At 31.0% G+C, this 21,310-nt stretch overlaps 5 protein-coding genes and 1 further gene across 5 annotated transcripts in view, besides 2 other annotated features; 3 read left to right on the forward strand and 3 right to left on the reverse strand.

Annotated features, from left to right (window-relative positions):
- Positions 1 to 3,549, forward strand: part of Kpol_1010p54 — a gene marked incomplete at both ends in the record, with an annotated part of 6,589 nt that extends 3,040 nt beyond the window's left edge. Inside the window, one exon of the mRNA XM_001645746.1 lies at positions 562 to 3,549. Within this exon, the coding sequence (XP_001645796.1) occupies positions 562 to 3,549 (2,988 nt within the window).
- Positions 3,550 to 4,185: 636 nt separating this feature from the next.
- On the forward strand, positions 4,186 to 7,395 carry Kpol_1010p55 (uncharacterized protein; the record flags this gene model as incomplete). Its single annotated transcript, XM_001645747.1, has 1 exon — positions 4,186 to 7,395. One exon carries the CDS (start codon positions 4,186 to 4,188, stop codon positions 7,393 to 7,395), a length of 3,210 nt encoding a protein of 1,069 aa, XP_001645797.1.
- Positions 7,396 to 7,600: 205 nt separating this feature from the next.
- Positions 7,601 to 9,601, reverse strand: Kpol_1010p56 (uncharacterized protein; the record flags this gene model as incomplete). Its single annotated transcript, XM_001645748.1, has 1 exon — positions 7,601 to 9,601. The coding sequence occupies one exon, from the start codon at positions 9,599 to 9,601 to the stop codon at positions 7,601 to 7,603; it is 2,001 nt and encodes a 666-aa protein (XP_001645798.1).
- Positions 9,602 to 11,594: 1,993 nt separating this feature from the next.
- Positions 11,595 to 13,376, reverse strand: SMI1 (Smi1p; the record flags this gene model as incomplete). The annotated part of the gene is made up of 1 exon (XM_001645749.1): positions 11,595 to 13,376. One exon carries the CDS (start codon positions 13,374 to 13,376, stop codon positions 11,595 to 11,597), a length of 1,782 nt encoding a protein of 593 aa, XP_001645799.1.
- Positions 13,377 to 16,890: 3,514 nt separating this feature from the next.
- Positions 16,891 to 17,067: a sequence feature (similar to hypothetical protein; correction of possible frameshift sequencing error~similar to Saccharomyces cerevisiae BNS1 (YGR230W) and SPO12 (YHR152W)).
- Positions 16,891 to 17,257, forward strand: Kpol_1010p58 (the record flags this gene model as incomplete).
- Positions 17,069 to 17,257: a sequence feature (similar to hypothetical protein; correction of possible frameshift sequencing error~similar to Saccharomyces cerevisiae BNS1 (YGR230W) and SPO12 (YHR152W)).
- Positions 17,258 to 17,524: 267 nt separating this feature from the next.
- Positions 17,525 to 20,962, reverse strand: PHO81 (Pho81p; the record flags this gene model as incomplete). The annotated part of the gene is made up of 1 exon (XM_001645750.1): positions 17,525 to 20,962. One exon carries the CDS (start codon positions 20,960 to 20,962, stop codon positions 17,525 to 17,527), a length of 3,438 nt encoding a protein of 1,145 aa, XP_001645800.1.
- Between the last annotated feature and the right edge of the window lie 348 nt (positions 20,963 to 21,310).

The following is a 21,310-nucleotide window of genomic DNA, read 5'->3' on the forward strand; positions in this document are numbered from 1 at the left end:
TTATTGTGAGAAATAAGAATTTGTGTTAAAAACAAGACCTATGTGGGGTTTTGTGCTAAGGGATTAAAGGTCCAAGGCATTTTGGAAACTTTAATGAAAAGAATTTCCCCAGGCCTCTTGGGGAGGCATTTGGCCTTGGTCCTTCCATTTCGGGAATTTCAAAGGCGATATGTTTTATCAAAGATTCGGCATTCCCGGCAATTTTATTAGTTCAATTTGGAAAGGGCAGGCTTTTTTGGCTTTAATTTTCGAATTTTAGATTTTCGAATTGTCCTTCATTTAAATTAGCAAGGATTTGGAAAAAGCGTTTAAGAAAAATCCATAGACCCCACCTGGGGATTTTTTATTTCTCCTTCAAGTTTCGGTTTTTAAAAGGATATTTGGTTTTTTCACGGGAGGGTTTTTTCCCAGTTTTGAAGATATTTTCCAATTCAGCAGTTTTTCTTATCTGATTCATTCATTTCCTTATACATTATTGCATCAAGTGAAAATTGGACCGATATTCTTTATAGTATCCAAGAATATTCATCAAATACATTCTCTTCCTTTTTTTCTTCTATAATGATTCTAATCTGGTTTATATTATCCAACTTCGTGATTTTAAATTTGTTTATTGCTTTAATTGCAAATAGTCTCGAGGTTCCTGAAGAGAAGAAAAGAGAATTACAGCTAGGATACTACCTTAAAAATGTTTATCCAAGGAGAATTAAAATGTACAGAACTGTTTCACTTATAGATAGAATAAAAAAAAAAATATTTAGACGCCCATCGACTCAAGATTCGAAGAATTTCAAAGAATTTTTAATAACAGGTTCAGCTATTATGAAGGCGAGGGAAACTGAAAAGCTTTCTAATGAACATACTGTAATGAATGATCAAGATATATCAACATACTTTAAGAGTATATCAAGATTTTTTAGAGAAAATATTAATTCTAAATTCAATTTCGTTAAAAAGAATCCATTTTATTATAATCCCAAAGTAATAATCACTGAAAGTGATTCTCCATTTGAATCTGGTATCACTGTAACCATAAATAATTTCCATGAAGAAAAATCAGCATACTTAAGGAAACATCCAAGGTTTAATGATTCGTATTTTATTTTCTCCCCAAATAATACTATTAGAAGGTTATGTCAACTTCTCGTTCCTTCAAGTTATGGGGAACGAATTGATAGCGAAGGACTTTCCCTTGATGATTCACAGATACTAGACAGTGGAGTGTTTGGCGAAATCTGTAAAGACTTATTTTTTTTACTTTCATTAGCTGTGACAATTGCATTATTAGTTGTTTCATGTTATGTTACACCACTTTATAAGTTGAAATATTCCAACGAAAATTTGAATTGGGTTGTTTATTTTGATATTGGTGTAACTTCATTTTTCACATTGGAATTCATTATAAAAACAGTTGCTGACGGATTTATTTATACCCCCAATGCCTATCTTAGAAATCCTTGGAATGTGATCGATTTTATTGTCATGGAGTATATGTGGATTGATGTATATAGCTCTATTAGAAGTGACAATAGTAATGCCAAAATATTTAGAGCATTTACTGCAATAAGAATTTTCAGGTTGATCACAATAAGTGATAAAGGAAAAGATACTTTTCATATACTAATATTCAATGGGCTCTCAAAATTGCCAATGACAGCATTCGCTTCGTTTTGTATCATTTTTCCATTTACGGTATGGGGCCTACACTTATTTCGTGGACACCTTGGTGTCTGTAACGATAATAGCTTTGGGTATGATGGGTGCACAAATGAGTTTTCAAATACAGTCTTTAAATGGTCCATAATGTCACCAAGAGTTTATAAGGAACCATATTTGTACTTCGACAATTTTGGGGTGTCATTGAAGAGCTTATACGAAATAATCTCCTTAGAAGGTTGGGTAGATTTGCTAATGGCGCTGGTTAATTCCACTGGCGTAGGAAAAATACCAATAGTCAATGCTTCTCCTGGAAATGCATTTTTCATTATTCTATTCAATTTCATAAGCATGGGTTTCATACTTAATCTTTTTGTATCTACAATAATTGCTTCTCATTCAACAAATACTGGTTTGGCATTTCAAACAAAAGATGAAAAAGTGTGGATTTACACGAAGAAATTATTATCTCAGGCATATCCTGAAAGAGTACCTGATACAAATAATTACAAAAATTTCAGACTGATGATATTTAATTTTGTTAATGGAAGTAACCAGTATTACAATGTATCTGTTAATGTAATTCTTTATTTCCACATTTCTTTACTGTTGTCACAATTTAACAATAACGCACAAGAAGTTTGGATCGTTAGAAGGAAACTTTATATGGCAACAACTACGGCATTGTTATCTTCAGCTTTACTTTCACTCTATGGTAATGGATTTCGAATATATTTCAAAAATAAATGGATGTATTTCAAATTTTATATTTTATGGTCTGCATTCCTATTCACTTTCATCTCAAGCTCATATGCTGATGATAACATTTCATCTAATTTAGCGGCTAAAGTCTTCCGTTCTTCTATTTTTTTATTTATTATCCCGCAGTTTGATGTATTATCCCAGCTTTCAGATATAGCTATTGCTAGCGGCCCATATCTATTACCATTAGCATACACTTGGCTAATCGTTTTTTTAGTATTTGCCATTACATTGAATCAGTTATTTGGATTAACAAAATTAGGACCTAACACAACAGAAAATTTAAATTTTAGAACTGTACCGAAAGCATTACTTGTTTTGTTTCGGTGCAGTTTTGGTGAAAGATGGAATTATATTTTGGAAGATATTGCTTTATCTTATCCAGAATGTACTCCGAATTCTATATTGGGAAATTGTGAATCCTCAGTTTTCGCTTACATCATAATAATTTTATGGAACATCATTTCGATGTATATTTTCATGAATATATTTGCGTCCATCATAATTACTCATTTTGGTAACGTTTATGGTGAAAGTAATTCTTCTGACAGAATAAAAAAACGACATATTCGAAATTTTACAAAGGCCTGGAAAAAATTTGATTTCTATGGTGTTGGATATATACAATTTGGAGAGATTACACCGTTTCTGAATTCATTCGAAGGACCACTAAGTTTCAAGAAATGGAGTAGCGAACATTCTATACATAACATTGTTAAAAACTATATGTTAGTCGATCCTGAAGATCCTTACAATGTGGATATTAATTTTAAAGGATTGGATGAATTATTTTCAAAACCCCAATTGATTAAAATTCATGAACGAAAGGAGACTTATAGGAAATTTTTACATCACATCAAATTTATAAGTGAATTAACTGGAAAAGTTGTATTCGCTAATCTATTAAACACAATACCCTTATACACTACTTTTGAAGCAAGAAAATGTTTAGGCATTGAGGAATACGTCAGATACTTGTTTATCATGGATAAGATTGATGAAATCATAAAGAGGGAAAAGATGGAGTTGTTGTATAATAAAATCCAAAACTGGCATTTTTCAAAGACAAGGAATAGTAAGAAATTAGAGGAAAATTCTAATCATCATACCAATATACCAGATAGCACCTAAACCACTCATAGAGACATAACATTATCTTAATTTTTATTAAAATGGACATTATTGTTCTAACACATTATACTTTATTTTGGGAAGAGGTCATAGTTTCCAAATACAAAAACTTAGTCATTTTTTATATTTATATTTATAAAAAGAACAATTTATTAAAACTAAATGCATATTTAATCAACTTTTCAATGTAAAATTCATTCCTCTGGCGTCTCTTATATTATGTCACTATTATCATATTTCTATACTTTTATCATACCTTTTTCTTGATCCCCCACATATCGGCACATTAGGGTTTGGAAATTAATCTGGAGGAAAGTATAAGATGGTTTGATTATAAATCGAAATCAAAGATTACAACTGAAGGGTATAACAAGGAAGAAAACAGGACCAAATTCTACTACAAAGAACATTTACATCATTCTGCATATACTATAGCATTAAGATTTGGGATATTTCATATTTTTTAAGCTTTTTATCGAATTTTGCATTCTAAATAACATTACGGTTCTGATCTGGTAGCTAGAACAACGGTTCATCATTAGAATCTTATTGGATTAAATTTTGTAATATATAAAATCACACTGAAATATAGGAGAAGGTGTGCCCCCCCCCCCCCTAATAGTTTAATTATATTTTATGGAAGAGCTTTTAGATTTTAATATTGACCTAGACATTTTTCTTTTGGATAAAGTAGTGGATGCTTTTTATGAGGGATCTGGGGATATTCAAACAGAGGCAGGCAATGTTTTATCAAGGCTACAGGAACACCCTGATTCTTGGCAAAGAACGGATAAAATATTACAATTTTCAACAAATCCAAAGACTAAGTTTCTGGCTGTATCTATTCTAGATAAATTAATATCGACAAGATGGAAAATGTTGCCCATTGAGCAAAGGCTTGGAATTAGAAATTTTGTTGTAGGAATGATTATATCCTTTTGTATGGACGATGAAACTTTTCAAATGCAAAGAAGTCTTATAACAAAGTGCAATTTTACCCTTGTGTCGATTGTTCTCCAAGAATGGCCTCAAGAATGGCCAGGTTTTATATCAGAGTTGATCAGCAGTTCTGCATCATCGACTAATGTCTGTGAAAATAATTTGACAATTTTAAGATTATTAGCAGAAGAAATATTCGAGTTTTCTTCAGAAGCTATGACACAGAAAAAGGCTGATTTAATGAACAGATCTATATTAAATGAAATTGTAACAATATTCAATTTTTCACTGAGTACATTAGTATCACCTCCATCAAGCACAACCATATCCATTGCCATAGATTGTTTAATCAAATATATTCCGTTCACCCCAAATAATTTGATTATAGAGAGCAATGTCATTGACATTATGATTGACAGATATCTAGTACCGAAAACATATAGATCTCTCACCCTAAGATGTATTACGGAAGCAGTTCAATCATTAGCTAAAGGAGATGACTTATTGTTAAAACAGAAGTTAGCTTCCCAATTTGAAAATATCTTAAGACAAGTTACTGCCGACATCTTTGAAAGATCATCAGACTTAGCTCACATATTCTTGGGAGGTTCTAATGAAGATCAAGAGTATTTTAGAGATTTTACGATATTTATAACTTCGTTTCTTTCAGATTATCGACCATATTTAGAAAGTGAGATACAATTCAATAATTTGTTAATTAATGCTCACTTAATTTTGGTTCAATTGACTAAGATAAAAGAAAAAACACTATTTAAGATCTCCTTAGATTATTGGAGAAGCATGTTGTTGGTACAGTACCAAGAGGTTCAAAGTATACCTGTTATTCAATTGTCCCTAAGTGCTAGTGGTGGCGCCGTTAATCCATCATTTTTAAAACGATTTCCACTAAAATTAAACGAATACTCTAGATTATACTCAGATCTCCGGTTGACTATTGTAGATAGAATGGTTAGACCTGAGGAGGTACTAATTCTAAAAAACGATGAGGGAGAAATCTCGAAACAATATGTGCAAGATACCGAAAATGAGCAACTATTTAAAATAGAAAGAGATGTCCTGATTTATCTTTCACGTTTTGATATTGTAGAGACTGAAACTATTTTACTTCAAAAATTGGATAGTTTATCTTCAAATTTAAAGGTTGATCAAAATAAGTTAAATCAGCTATGCTGGGCGGTAGGTTCAATAGCTGGGGTCATGTCGGAGGAGTCAGAAAAGTCATTTTTACCAAAGGTAATGAAGTACCTTTTAAGCTTATCAGATGATAATATGAATCCTAATGAAGGCATAATAATAACTTCTAATATCATTTATGTAGCAGGACAATATCCAAAATTTTTGAAAACACATTGGAGTTTCTTGAAAACCGTTATCCTAAAACTTTTTGAAGTCATTCACGAACCTAATGAGGCTATCAAGGATATGTCCTGTGAAACATTTTCTAGAATTGCACTCAAGTGTAAATCATCATTTCTTATAACTCATCCATTCCAATCCACTCCACTAATAAATGAGATTATTGGTGACATTGGACAGATCACCAGTGATTTAAATACAAGTCAAGTTCAAAGCTTTTATGAGTCGTGTGGGATAATTATTGGTGATGAAAGAAAAGTATCACAACGTAACTCACTTCTTTCAGATTTAATGGAGTTACCAAATATTGCATGGAAGAGTTTGATGACAACGGATAGGAATGCTGATTCCCTATTTTTGGACCCTGAAAACTTAGTAGTCATCAACAATATCATAAAAACAAACTCAGCTGTATGTTCTGGTATGGAAGAAGGCTTTTACAGCCAGTTTGAAAAGATTTTGGAAGATGTCGTACATTTATATGGCTTCAGCACAAAATTTATAGAAAGGATAGAAAATACTTCAAACAATGCAACAGAATTTGAGGATAATATTAATATCTTGAAACTCCTCAGAGGTATCAAAAGGAACATTTTGAAACTTGTTAAATTATTAATGAGGAATGTTCATAATCAAGAGGAAGTATTAAATTTCATTAACTCTGAATTTCTGGATGTTGTTTTAACCGATTTTGTTAAAAGTGAAAATGAAGTAAAAGAAGTGGAGGTATTAAGTTGCATGATATCTCTAGTATCTTCCACAAATGTGACTATTTCGGATTATGTAGATAAAATTTACGATGCTATATTTTTCACAACCCTAAACATGATAAAAGGCGACTTAGTAGAGTACCCCGAGCATAGAATTGAATTCTACAAGCTTTTGGAACAAATCAATAAAAAATACTTTAATACATTAATAAAATTAAGTGACCAGAAATTTAAGTTATTTATAGATACAATATGTTGGGGAATCAAACACACCAATAGGGATATTGAAATTAGATCCCTTCAGATTGGATTGGATTTAATCCATAATATTGAAAAATTAGGCCATAATAGAGTATTCTCTATTAATTTTTATCGTGCACATTATTTAACATTACTGTCAGAAGTATTTTATGCTATGACTGATCCAGATCACAAAGCTGGGTTCAACAGACAGTCTTTACTTTTGATGAAATTGGTGTCACTTATTGAAAATGGTGCATTATCTGTTTCTGTTTTCAGAAATGATGATATGGAGCCAAGGATTTCAAATCATACATTTTTAATAGAATATATGTCCAATTTGATAAACAATGCATTTACCCAATTATCAAGGGAGCAAATTATTGTATTTTTGTCTGCCTTAACTAAACTTTATGATAATAAGAAAAGATTTAATGGTATACTTCGTGATTTCCTTGTACAAAGTAAGGAGTTTGGCGGTGATCCAACGGACTATTTGTTTGTAGAAGAAGAAGATATTTTTTCAGCAGAAGAGAAACTAAATGAACGAGATTATAATCAGCGTTTAAAAAGTTATTAATTTTTTTTTCCATATTGAACTAATAATGAACCAATTTATATTATTTATAACTTTATTTTTAATGAATTTGATAAAGAGAATGTAATTCAAAGACTTTCAAAAGTTACTTCTACCCTGTATTAAAAGTTTTTTAAGTAAACCATCGTTTCTACGTAATATGTGGATTTTTTACAATAACTGTAAAGTGACTTCTATTATAGATTATTTAAATTGTTACATTATAATTATGAGATGAACCTAATTGTTTCCTTAGGTCATCATGGGTACCACTATGTGGTAAAATTTCACCAACACTAGGTGGCTGTTCGACATCAGTAAACTCCAGTAAGCCACTGACCCTTGCTTTATATGCTTGCTCGCTTGGATGCAATTGTGAAACTAAACTGTTATTTCTGGAGTTTGCACTGTGTATATTTCTGAAAGAACCCGCAGGTTTATATCTTCCTGTCATTGACAATAATGACGGATCTGTCATCACAATACTTTGCCTTAATTGATATGGTTTTGGCACATCTACTTTGCTCATATCACCATAGCTTCTTCCTTGTTGTTGGTAGGTGAATTGTGAATCTGATGTTTGAGTGTAAAACATTTCTGGATGATCCATCGGATTCAAAGCTGTACCATGCAATCTTGCAGTATTTAACTGAACTAATTGATTCCTTTGTTTATCTTTAAATGATGTTAACGAGTGAATTGAATCAGAAGGCATTAGTTTCAATTGTGTTGGTGTTGGAAGTTCCTCAATAGATTCTAATGTTTGAGGATGGTTAAATTGTTGCTCATGATTATAAGAATATATTGGTTGAGTATTTATTGGAGATAAATATTGCTGATGGTGTCTTTGAGTATCGTATGCATTATCATGAGCTTGATAAGTCATGTTCGGGAATTGAGGACTATAGATATTGATATTTTGAGAGTGTTGAACATTTTGAGGCTTTGATATTTGCTGAGAGATTCTGGTACCGTTTAAATTAGGAAGTTCAGAATAAATTGAAGAAGCAATTCTTGAAGCCGCTCCTGCCGCTTGAAGTTGAAGGTGGTCTTTAGAATTTCCAATATCTAATGGTGCTAACATGCTGTCTGTAATTGTGGCCTTACTGTATCTCTCTATATGATCATCACGTCCATCACTTCCTACAGTCGAATCTATAGTTACTTCTGACTCAGGATATGATCTATCCATTAAGTTGGAGGAACTCGAAAAAGTTTCAACGGTCAAGTTTCCTTCATCATTCATTAAAGTCGGATGAGGATATTGGTTCTTTTCAAAATCTAGAGAAATTTGATCCATTTTATCTTCGACAGTATCACTTTCAAGGTAAACCTTATATACACTTTTTATCCTTTCAACGACCTCTTCTTCTTCTGTATTTATAGATAGACGGTAAATTTTATCCTGATCATTGTCAATTCTGGAGATTGGTCGTTGGTTATCTTCAATTATAGCTCTTTGATCCACTTTTGTTTCATTAAAAATTCCATCATGAGAACTAATAGTAGCAACAACAACAGCAGCAGCATCAAGAGTAGTAGTAGTAGTAGTTGTTGAAGTTGTTACAATGTTCAAATTTGAATTATTTTTAGACATAGTCGGCCTATTAATGGAGGTATCGTCATGTAGTAACGACAAAGAACTATTATTTCTTGAAGATACCAAATTATACCCACCAATTAAAGAATCATGTAATTTTGCATAACTTCTAATAGAATTGGATTCTATGCTATCTGGTAATTGAACAAAACTTGGATTTTTCATCTGATTCAGTGAAGTCGAAGGATCACTGAATGGATTAGAATTGTTACTACCGTAATTTTTTTCATCAGTCCCTTTGAAATCTATCGATTCAGAAGAATAGTCATTGTGTTTCATAGACAATGGTTTTGGTTCGGTCATATATGTCAAATCACCAGCAAATTCTGGATCATCATCCTCCTTTTCCTCTTTTTTACTTCTTTTGTACACTATGAATAAGATAACAAGCAGTAAAATAACTACAACGCCGACAGGGACACCAACTGCAATACCTATAACTTCACCATTAGAGTTTTTTTTTTGACTAGTGGTGGCTGAACCACTAGCTGTAGATGAACTTTTTGAAGAAGTTCCTGCTCTTTTAAACAAAGTACTTGTCGGGATTTCATTTATTGAAGATGGATATATTGTCGAAGTAATCCGATCATTATATTGAATGATGGTCATTATAATTTCACAGTTATTGCCTTTCGATTCCTTTCAATGACAAGAGATATTTCAACAATCCTATTCCAACTCACGATTCGATCTTTCCAGTCACTATTCCTTACAGTAATGCTTTTTTTCTTTGAGTATATATTTATTTTGCCTATCTTAAGATGAATTCTTAATATAATAGTATCCAGTTTAAAGTCATTGCAATATATACTTCCACTTCACATTATAATTTTCAACTCAATTCTCGATGTATTTATTATCGATTTCTTTAGTTGAGAAATTGATCTTGGAAACAAGGACACGGTAATACTACTGTCTTCAATATCTCAAGAGCTACGTTATTCTGTCCAAAAAAAAAAAAAAAAAAAAAAACTAAATAAAAGAATAATGTTTTGATGGGGATTGATATCTATAACCTGTACAACCTTGACCTTGTTGGTAGATGGTTTATTCTTTGGAATCATCTACTATGTCTATCTGAAGCTCTATCAACTTTAGAACACTAGCGGCTCTGCAAGAGAAAGTACAGGAGTTAGTGAATCCACATCAATAAAACAGATAAACGCGAAAAAAAAAAAGGATTCCAAAATTGAACTTTTCTTCATGGATCTAAAGGAAAGACGCAAAAACGATAAAAAAAAAGTTTAAATTTCTTTTTTACATTGGGTTTTCAGTTTCATGTTAAATTTTTCGATTTGAAAAAAAAAAATGGAGAATGTATAAGCTGAAAAAGAAACGCAGAGAATACACGAAGAAAAACGGGAAACGCGAAAAAACCAGATACAGGACGTTACTTTTCATTTTCGACAAGAAAATTAGGACATTTTGTGTTTTATTTTACATCTCACTTTGCTTTGCTAGAAAAGCAGTTTTTCGGACAAATATCACGTGAATGTTTGAGGTATCGTTTTTATTTTTAAAAAGTTGTCTTTTTGAGACAAACTTAGACAGAATTAGGGCATCGAGTACACTATTGGTAATACATTATTATTAGGGTTATATCCCAAAATGATATAAGTTAATACGAATTATAAATGACACCCTAATAACGTATGCTTGCAAGAACAGTGGCGCATTACCTTGGCGTTATCATATTAAGAATATTTGATTTGATCTTAAATCATAGAATACATATAGCCATTAGATAAATTTATCCGAATTACATTAAAGTAGTATATCAATGTTCAGTCCAAGCTCAATGATTTGTTACTATGTACTCATAGTAAATATATGTTGCGAATAGATTTGTTGAAAATGAAGTCACTAAACCACAACAGAAATACAAATTATTGAAAATGAAATTACTTCATGTAACTGTGAGATACAATTACAAACTGGTTCATAGTTTTGAAAACCTATGAAGTAGAGAAAAAAATGTTCCAAAAAATATTGAGAATACATTAATGACCAGCATTACCTGTAAAGAGAGACAATACCCGGATGGTTCTGGTAAAAGGCAAGAACCATGTTCGATACAAGTAAAAGTAAGGAAATCAATCCCTACATTTCTTGATATTGATCTCCCATCATTTGAAATGTATCCTGGTTTATTTTCCCATTAAAAAAATAAACTAAGTACCTGTAATGTAATACTTCAAACTTTTACATAGTTCAAAATATCTTGTTCCTTTTATAGTTTTTCTTAATTAAAAATTTTCATTAGTGAAGGTAAAGGAATAGAAATGTCGTATTTAATGATAATAAGATCCAACTTATTAAAGTAGGGTAAATTATCCTTTAAGAATAGTCTAATTATATATTAATTACTGAAAGCTTGAAGTTTAATATAAATCAATAGATTTTCTAAGATTGCAATTATTTCACAAAGTTTATATTTCAGCACCTAAAATTACAAATACTTCAGAAGATCGATTTTTACTACGTAATTCTCTTAAAAAATAAGCAATGAATAAATGTTGGATAGAATTCGTGAATGGAATAATTGTATATTATAATAATGTTAAATAAAATAAATATAATAAGTTAAAATGATGATATGAGGTTATAATGCTACAGTTTCTAATTCTTTTTCAATATCTTCAACAGGGTCCCTTAATTCCTTGTCATCTTCATCTTTAGTTACTTTATCATTAGAATTGTCGGTGGTTTTATCTTCTACTTCAGTTTCAGCTTCTTGTTCTTCTTCTACCTTTGGTACTTCTTCTACCTTTGATTCTTCTTCAACCTTTGGTTCTTCTTCAACCTTTGGTACTTCTTCAACCTTTGGTACTTCTTCTACCTTTGATTCTTCTTCAACCTTTGGTTCTTCTTCAACCTTTGGTACTTCTTCAACCTTTGGTACTTCTTCTACCTTTGATTCTTCTTCAACCTTTGGTTCTTCTTCAACCTTTGGTTCTTCTTCAACCTTTGGTACTTCTTCTACCTTTGATTCTTCTTCAACCTTTGGTTCTTCTTCAACCTTTGGTTCATCAGCTTTACTCTCCACAGTTTCAGGTTCTTCTTTAGATTCTTCTTTGATTTCTTCAACCGGTTCTTCTTGCTTAGTTTCTGTAACCTTAGAATCTTCCTTTAAGTGTTCCATTGGTGTCTCAACAATGGTATCAGTTTCTCCTTGTTCATCTTCTTGTTCATCCTCTGTGACTATTATTTCATCATCATGATAATCTTTAACCTCTTCTTTTGAACTGGAATGAATAACATCAGAATATGGAGTGTTATTTATATTCACAGATCTACTGTTATTAGTTGTTGGATTCTTTACAGCAGGTTGGTATTGATGTTGTACCTTTTCAGGTTTATTGCCACCAGTGTACTTCTTCACAGATCTTGATTTCAAAACTTCCATATAGTCCTGAACTGGACCGTTTGATTTTTTATCTCTAAATACTAGTTCACCTTCACCATTCAAGTAATCATCAGTATCGTCGATCAAATACCAATTACCTGCTTCTAAATCGTTGGCAAAAGATAACAAGAAATTACCCCAGTTATCAGCAACGACATATTTTGTATCAAAATCTCTACCAAAAACGATAATCTGTCCATAAGAACCTTCTGGACCCGGTGCTAAATCAACACCAATATGATTACCAGCCATATCTGTTAACAATGGTATCCAAGAAGGATGAGCATAAGCAGTTTGAATGGCGTTTGGAGGTACTGACTTTTGTTCTGGAATATTTGGCAATTTAAAATGATTTCTTGCATCACTATTTTTGTTATCCTTTGAGCTACCAGATGCAGAAGCAATTTGTTCTTCACGTCTCTTGATATTTTGAGCTACATTTCTCCAAGTTTGCGCCATATGAACAACTTCATCTAAGGTCATTAATTGTAAACCATAGAACAGACCAGAAGTACCTGTAATCGATTCCAAATCTTCTTGACCATCGTGAATTCTCATAGATGCTCTTACAGCAGCAGGGAAAGTAATATCCAAATCTTCTTCTGCATTGGCAATATCATTTCTTGTACAAGGATCACCTAAAGTAGCAAATAAATCTGCATTATTGTCACTTGCCCAATTATCTATATGTCTCCAGGCCAAAATAGCTTCTGATACACCATCGTTATCATGATTGTTCGAACCATCAGGACCCATATTTTCGTTCATTTCATTATTATTTAAATCGAAATTACCCATTTCTTCATCGACAAAACCATTCGAATTATTTAAATGAATCTGTGAAGGGTTAGCATTTTGAAAATTTCTATTTGAATTATTACCATAATTTGATTCCTCACTTGGATTATATTCAGCATAACGATCTTCTGTACTATAAGTATAGAACAATTCTTTAAATTTCTTTTTAAACAAATTCATTGTGTTTCTATATTCTTATACTATTAATGAAAACAATAACTAACAAACAAACAAATAAATTTATATTTAGATTTGAATTGAAGTCTGATAAACACACAGAAAACTGAGAGCAATAATATATATATATATATATGTATCCTTCAACGTTCTTCTTATTATCGATATATAATTTTGTTTAATCCACTAAGAACTGAACCAAATTAATAATACACACGATCTCAAGTTTGCACCAAGATCGAATCTATAATTTTTTTGTAATTATTTAGAACTAAAAGATAGTAACCCAAAAGCAACAACAGTAACAATAGTGATCAATCCTAGCTCAAATAAAGAATACAGAGATAAATTAATAAGATGAGAATTAGTATAAATAATTGTACAATCGATAAAAAGGATATATATAAAAAAAATGCTTCAATATACAAATAAGAAATTGTGGAGTGTAATATATGTCAACAAAGTATATTAAATCCAAAATGAACAGGACGTATCCAAGAGGTTAATAGATACGGCAGTATCCACTCGATTCAATCCACAAGGTGAAAGTAATAAGATCAAGTAAAAATAAAAATTCAATTACAATTACAACTACAACTACAACTACAACAAGACAATAATAATAATAATAATAATAGTTGGATTAAAAGTGACGAAAGATGTGGAAAGCAAAGTAAAAAGCCTTGGTAAGATGGAGACAGACAAAGAAAAAGAGAAAGAGAGACACTGATTTTAAAGATTTCGAACATAGATAGATTAACCAAAATATTTCAACAAGCATTCAGAGAGGGAAAAACCGGTTAGCTAACAAAGTGATAATGAAAATGAAAATAAGTGGTAATAACAGCAGTGGTAGTTTGTTATAAATAAAATCAAATCAAATCAAAGCTAGATCAAACATATCGGTAGAATATCCCTGAATAAGAAGAAAGTAGTTTCGAAGAATTAGTAAGTAATTAAGTAGCACATATGGAAATGGTCAAGTCGAAAATGAAAATACAGGTGAAAAGTATCAACTCACAAACAAATGTTAGTATAAAATTGAATTGATTAGAATATGTATGTTTTTTTGTATGTATGAATGCAATTATTTTTCCAGTGGGATCAAGAATAAGAAGTGCAATGAACGAACTATTAAAATAAAATAAAATAGTTGATCTGGGAATAAACGCGTAGCTAGTCGAAGAAAAGTTTTCTAGGTTCATTAATATTTAAGCTATACTTGCCTGACAATTGGTTAGCTTAGAGAACTTACCTGCACACCGATGGTAGATTAGATGAAGAGGAAGATAATTGTCTTTCAGGTTGAATTTGAAGTGAGTTTTGATAATTTGGTAGTTTGGTATGGGTAATAACTCAAAGTTGAATTCGAATTGATAATCTGTTTTTTTTACTTTTTGGACTAACAATAATATACTAACGGAAAGAAAACAACGTAGCACATGAGACTTTAAAAAGAAAAAGGATAGATATAATTTCGAAAAGCAAACACACAGGAGATACGTTTCTTTTTCTTTCTGGACGATGGATAACTTGTAGCAGCAGTTTCAGTAGTTGGTGAATGAACGTCGAGAAGATCAGACAATTGGACAGGGAGATACCCAAAAAAAGACAGTTGGTAACATAAGTCTCCTGAAGTGTGTATTTTGGCCGTAAGAAAAGTAGAATCAGATACCCATGAAGTTCTCGATCTTACTGTTGAAAATGAACTTTTTAAGTTGCTCTACAATAGAAATTTGAAGGTGGAAGTAAGGAAAACGCAAACACCCACACACATACATTTTGAATTCAGCTTTTATGTTACTCTTTTTTGCATGCTTTAAAGTGCAGTTCAAATAGAGACTTGCTATTTTGGTGGGTCAGGTGAGATGAGGGGTGATCTCTTTACCAATTCTTAATTAATATCAAGGGTTGGAAAAGAACAATCTGATAGATAATTAATTATATCATCATTATTACAATGGTGAGATTCTGTCAATGATTTAAGATGAATAAGTGTAAAACAATGATGCAAGTTCTTTTTTAAATACCTAATTATTTCCAAACTTATTGATGTATACAGAAACTCAAAAGTAATAGCGTGCTTGAATCAAACTAGATACGGTCATGTGATATCAAAATCGATATCACATGACTTCTTGTACCACGTGATATATAGTAATGTAATCTAATTATGAGAAACTCGGTAACATTGAATAGAATTACTCTCTTATACATTCTTCACTTAATCAACATATTAATTTACACCATTGTACCGTATTTTGGTTTTCTAAGAGAAGAGCTCAAAGTAGAATTACAAGCAATACAATAAAACATCAAATGGATTAACTTCAATGGATTGTAATCTCACCGTCATTAGATAAATTAATTTTTCTGAAATCAAGATATTATTTCAACAATACAAAGTATAATTAGAAATAATAGTAGGGCGATTCCTATCTATCATTGGAATTTAAAACACAGCAAAGCAGATTGTAATTTATTAAATCTATGCTCTATCTATAGAGTTAACCTAGAGCTTCTCATAATTAACAATTCAGGGTTTAAACAAATAAATTATTTTGTGTGAAGTTTATTTTCATTTGCGGGTAACAATTTGTAGCTGTTCTTTCTTTTTTTTAAGGGTAACCCGAAGAAATCCGCTGTTATCTAAAAGAAATTTACGTAGAAACACTGTTAGTTCCTTTCTGTTACCGCAAAACACATTCTTTTTCTCATGCTATTATCGTAAAAGAATATTACCGAAGACAGGAAAGAAGAAAGAGCATTTCCTTTCTTAGGTATACTGATATGATTTCCTGTTTGGGTAACAGCGCTAAGTTGCATCTGTTATATTCCATATATGTTATCCCGATCTGGTAAAATGTAAATAATATATCACTATAAAGAATTTTAACTTTTTTCGAAACCACATACGTCAAATTGTTTTCACGTAATTTTCTGCCAGAAATGAGGCTACCTTAAATTAAATGCTTAGGACATATTATTACAATGCATTGAACAAGATATATATGCATTGGTTTCTTAAAAACTTTGTTTAGTTCAATCTCTGGTAACTGACTTGAATATTTGCTATTGGAAATATTTCTAAACCTAATCTTTACCTATGTCCTAAGAAAGAAAGACAAACAAAACGAAAATTTTTTTTTCTGTAAATGGCATAATTTTTTAGTTTAATAATGCATTTGCTGTTCATTCGTTATCTTATATATATATATTGAATTATATTTGATATAAAATTAACATAATTGTAATATTTGATAAATTTATCTTTCATTACTTTACATTTTTAAAAAACTTATTCTCAAGATATCTAAAGGTATCAAGCATCATAACATCTCTATTACTAAACTTTCTTGTTGACCGAGAAAGAATCAGAAGTTGGGTAAAGTTCATTTTAAGTAGTTGTACAATATACTAATTTGATCTTTTTTTTTTAACAAGGATTAATATATATTACATATTGTTTTTTTATCTGAAGAATATTTAATTCCTTGAACATACTAATTTAATTGATATGGCTAAAGATAATAACAACAACGATTACTTAAAAAAAGATATCAAAAATAATTTTATAAAGAAATCATCTAGCTCAACTTTAAGTAAAGAAGCAACTACTATTTCATTACAGAAATCAATATTTAAAAAAACTAATACTTTCACAAGTGCCATTCAAAAAAATAAAAATCAAAACTAAGAATGGACAAATAAACGGCAAATTCGAATCACCAACTGATAGACTGTTATCACCATGTTCACAGAAGTTAAATGATCATAAATCAAAATTATTTAAAGTTAAATCTGCACCAACAAAGTTGACTTTTGCTCCAGATCGTAAAAATGATTCTGATAAGTCAGATGACAGCGATGCTAGTGATTATTAAATCATAAAAATCTGAAATAGATTGAAAGGTTAACATGCCAGATTAACTTAATTAATAATACTCCCACTAATACCCACATTTTGTTTCTGCAATAGTCAAATATTGATTACATTAAAAACTATATTCATTAAAAATAAACAATATTAAATAATATCATTTAGAAAGCATTATGTAATCAATTATATACATAGTTTTATATTTATATATAACTTAAAGATAATATAATAATGATTTTTGCAATTTTTTTGCTTATGCACGAATTTTTTTTTAAATGCCTATTGATCTATGGAATTCTAATTTTGATCCAATTAATGTACCATTGATATCATCATTATGCAGAACGTTTTCAGATTCAGATTCCAAAGAAGCTATTAATAATAAGCCATTAGACCTAATTGTGCTACCAATTTGACTACAAACTTGGAGCAACTCATACGGTAAAATAATTCCAAAAAGATTATTATTCGTAGCATCTCTCACAATCTCACGTAAATAGTAATTTTCATGGTTTGTCAAATTCAATATCTTTTTGTTTACAGCCTCACTCTTTAGATGATGAGCAGTATCTGTTACAAATTCATCTCCTTCACGATATAATACACCCATTCTATATAATACAGCAAAATTAGGTTGCTTCCAATTTAATGAAACACACGCTTGCTGATTACTTGAACTGAAAACAATCGATCTCAAGTCTTTACCAGAATGACGTAAATCACGAACATGGTCAAAGACGACTAATAACACTTTATCAATAAATGAATTCAAATCATGTAATGGTCCCATTTTGACGGGAATTTCATTAACTTCTTGTTCAGTTGGATAACAGAGTTGAATATCTAATTGGATTGTATTATCAATTTTCGTTAATAGTTTGTCTAGGGAATATACCTTAGAATTCAACAGAGGAATCAAATCCTCAAAATTATTGATCTCCGGAACATCTTCAATGTTATAACTTAGAAAACTTTCTAGTTGATTCTTGCTCAAGTCATTCATAAATATTTTAATGGTGCCAATAGTAATATAGAGCATAGGTGTCACTACGATTGTACCATCATTTAAACTACAAACTTTCAGTGATGCATATCTTCCAATCAACGACGAGGAAGTCACAAACTGATGAAGATCCTTTTTTATTGTCATATCATTACTTGTAGATTTCCAATATGTTTCGTACTTCGTAATTTCCAAAGGTTTGACATTGCAAGGATAGACGATTTGATATTCAAATATAAATGATCCTATATTTGTCACCCTCGAGTCAAACATCGGTAAAATCAATTTTCCACATCCATTAGACAACTTCTTCGTCAAAACATTTGACATTACAGTGGTCTTCGCAATTAATTTTGTTCCATACGAAGGAAATGTCTCAAAATCAACTGCAAATTCATCTAACGAATCTATTTGGAATACAATTTCACCATCTTCTTCATTTTCTATAGGAAGAATTATATTTCTAGGGAAGGAACCAGGTAAATTTGAGGTTAGAGTAATTCTCCCAGGTGGCAACGTAACAATATCATCGTCACTGTGAATCTTAATAAAATCAGAATTTGGTCTTAGAATGATTTTAACGAACACTTTGTTTTCTAGGAAATTATGACCATATTTCCTGAGCGGGATAATAGGTGGCGGTAATGTAAAATCTGGAATATCTCCACATGAGTCAACTGGGCTCATTGAAAAATCCCCTGTTAACAACGGCTTAGAATTAACCGGAAGAGCCTTTGGATCGGTATCCGAATTAATTTTAATTAAGACATTGAGTACATCAACATGACCTTCCCAAATGGCATAAAACAAAGGTGATCTATTCTCATCATCAGTTATATTGATATTTGCTCCATTCTTAAGTAGCTCTTCAACTGTCCCCTTATGCCCTTCTTTAACAGCATAGAAAATTGGAGTCCATTTATTGAATTCGTCAAAGCCGTTTGGATCTGCTCCATGCTGAACAAGTAATTGGATCAATTTGGAGCTACCACCTCTTCTGGCAACAACATGAAGATTTCCTAAACCTTCATGGTCAAAAGTAGATTTCAAATCGATGCTTCCCCTTTCAAGAATCATTTTTGCTATTTGGTAATTATTGTGATAACAAGCAACAGTTAATGGAGAAAATTGAGGTTTCGAAGTTTCTGTATTCTGAGGAGCTGGATCAGCTTTACCTTCTTCTAGCAAAAGTTTGACGATATCAATATGATTTTTCACTATTGCCAGAATGAAAGGAGTTCTAGAGTCTCTGTCCAAAATATCTACAGATTCTATTAATTTTGTTTCTAGTAAAGCTCTAACGAAATCTGATTTTCCTAATTCCGAGACATAATGTAGAGGTGTTCTTAAATGGAAGTCTTGAGCATTTATCAGTTTCATTAAAAGATCTTTAGAGTCAGAGAATGTTTTAAGCATTTCTTCTAATACGAATAATCTTGATTGTGTTGCGCATCTTGCTGCTTCGTGGATAACATTACGTCTTGAAAATACTTGATCATTTTCATCATAATAAGAAAGATCAATTCTATCATTAGTTGTACTGAAAAAGATCTTTAAAGATTCATCGTCTAAGTCACTTTCAACTAGTAGTAAGAAAAGTTTCGTTACAGCATCTTTTATGATGTTATTATTCTTGTCATTACTTTTAATTGCCTCTGGAGTTTTGTTGATGAAAGTATCTATTTTAAGTTTTGAAAAATTCTCTAACATTTCTCTTTTTCTTGATTCATCTTTAATGTTTGCTATAGTCAGCAGTTCTTTAAACCATGTTTCTATCTCTGATTCAATTTCAAGTTCAAATAGTAATTCTCTTTCCAATTCATTTGCAATAGAGAATTTTGAAAAAGGGCCAGTTAATGCAGTTTTACTTATGGTTGGATCTTCTGAAGTTACTTTTGCGAGTGTAGTTGTCAATTTTGATAAGGATTCTTTCAAAGATTTATTTTCATCATGTTCTATTATCAATGGGTTGTTAATGGTTATATTTTTGTTGTCTGTTAGATCCACAATCTCTGTTAAATTTAGGTTATTTGTATCTTCTAAATTAATTGATAAAGTCAACAGGGAATCATTTAATTTTGGTATGTCATTATTTGTAAAGATTGGTTGTATTGATATTACGGTTGCGAAGTAGAATTCCTTCTGATGAGAATGTGATCTTTTATCCCATTTTTTCAGAGCCTTCATGAAACCGGTTCTGTTAAGTTCTACGAATTGTTCTAGATTGGTTAAATCTCGTTGTAGTTTTTTAATACCTGCTAATAAATTTTTATAAGAGACTGAATCCTTTGTTGTCAATTTCCCATGTTTTTTATAATCGTCTAATTTTTTTTTCAAAATATCGAATTTAATATGCAGATCTAATTCTTTTTCCAAATAGTAAGAGTTTACTTTTTCTAATTCTCTTTCCAGCTTGAAAAAATATGCTGATTGGTTTTCTTGTAATCTTTTATATACCAGTGATTGATTTATGTCATCCAAGGAATGAGGATCTGTATTTTGGTCGTCAGTCATTGTCATTGTAGTCGTTGTGTTATTCATCTCTGTATTAGATGCATCGTTTGAGTCAAATGAGGGAGTGTTGTGGTTACTATTGGGTATTGATAGATGTTTGATAAGTTTTTTCAATGCTTTGTAGTCTATGAAATAGCCATTGTGTTCAGGCAATTCGACTTGTCTTGCTTCTAGATATTTGCCGAATTTCATTTTTTGTATATGAGCAGTTGTGATATATTTGTTATATTTTGTAAAGAGATTAAAAAATTGGATTAAACCGAAATCTTATGGCCAGCAGTAGTAAGTGGGTATAAATATAGATATATATATATGTATTGTTGGGTCTAAATTTGGATATAAGTAAGTAAGTTTGTTTCGTTGAGGTTTGGTAAAGCCAAAAAAAACCACACACAGACTAATGAAATATAATATATAATTATACTGAGGAAGTGAAAATAAAGAGGGAACGGTATTAGTAAAATAAAATCCAACAAAACCTGTAGTAGAATGTAATTTAATTACTCATTCGATCAGATACGAGAGGAAGAATAAGTATGG

The sequence above is a fragment of the Vanderwaltozyma polyspora genome, genomic scaffold (genome assembly GCF_000150035.1).
Source record: "Vanderwaltozyma polyspora DSM 70294 KpolScaffold1010 genomic scaffold, whole genome shotgun sequence".
In the NCBI taxonomy this organism is placed as follows: domain Eukaryota; kingdom Fungi; phylum Ascomycota; class Saccharomycetes; order Saccharomycetales; family Saccharomycetaceae; genus Vanderwaltozyma; species Vanderwaltozyma polyspora.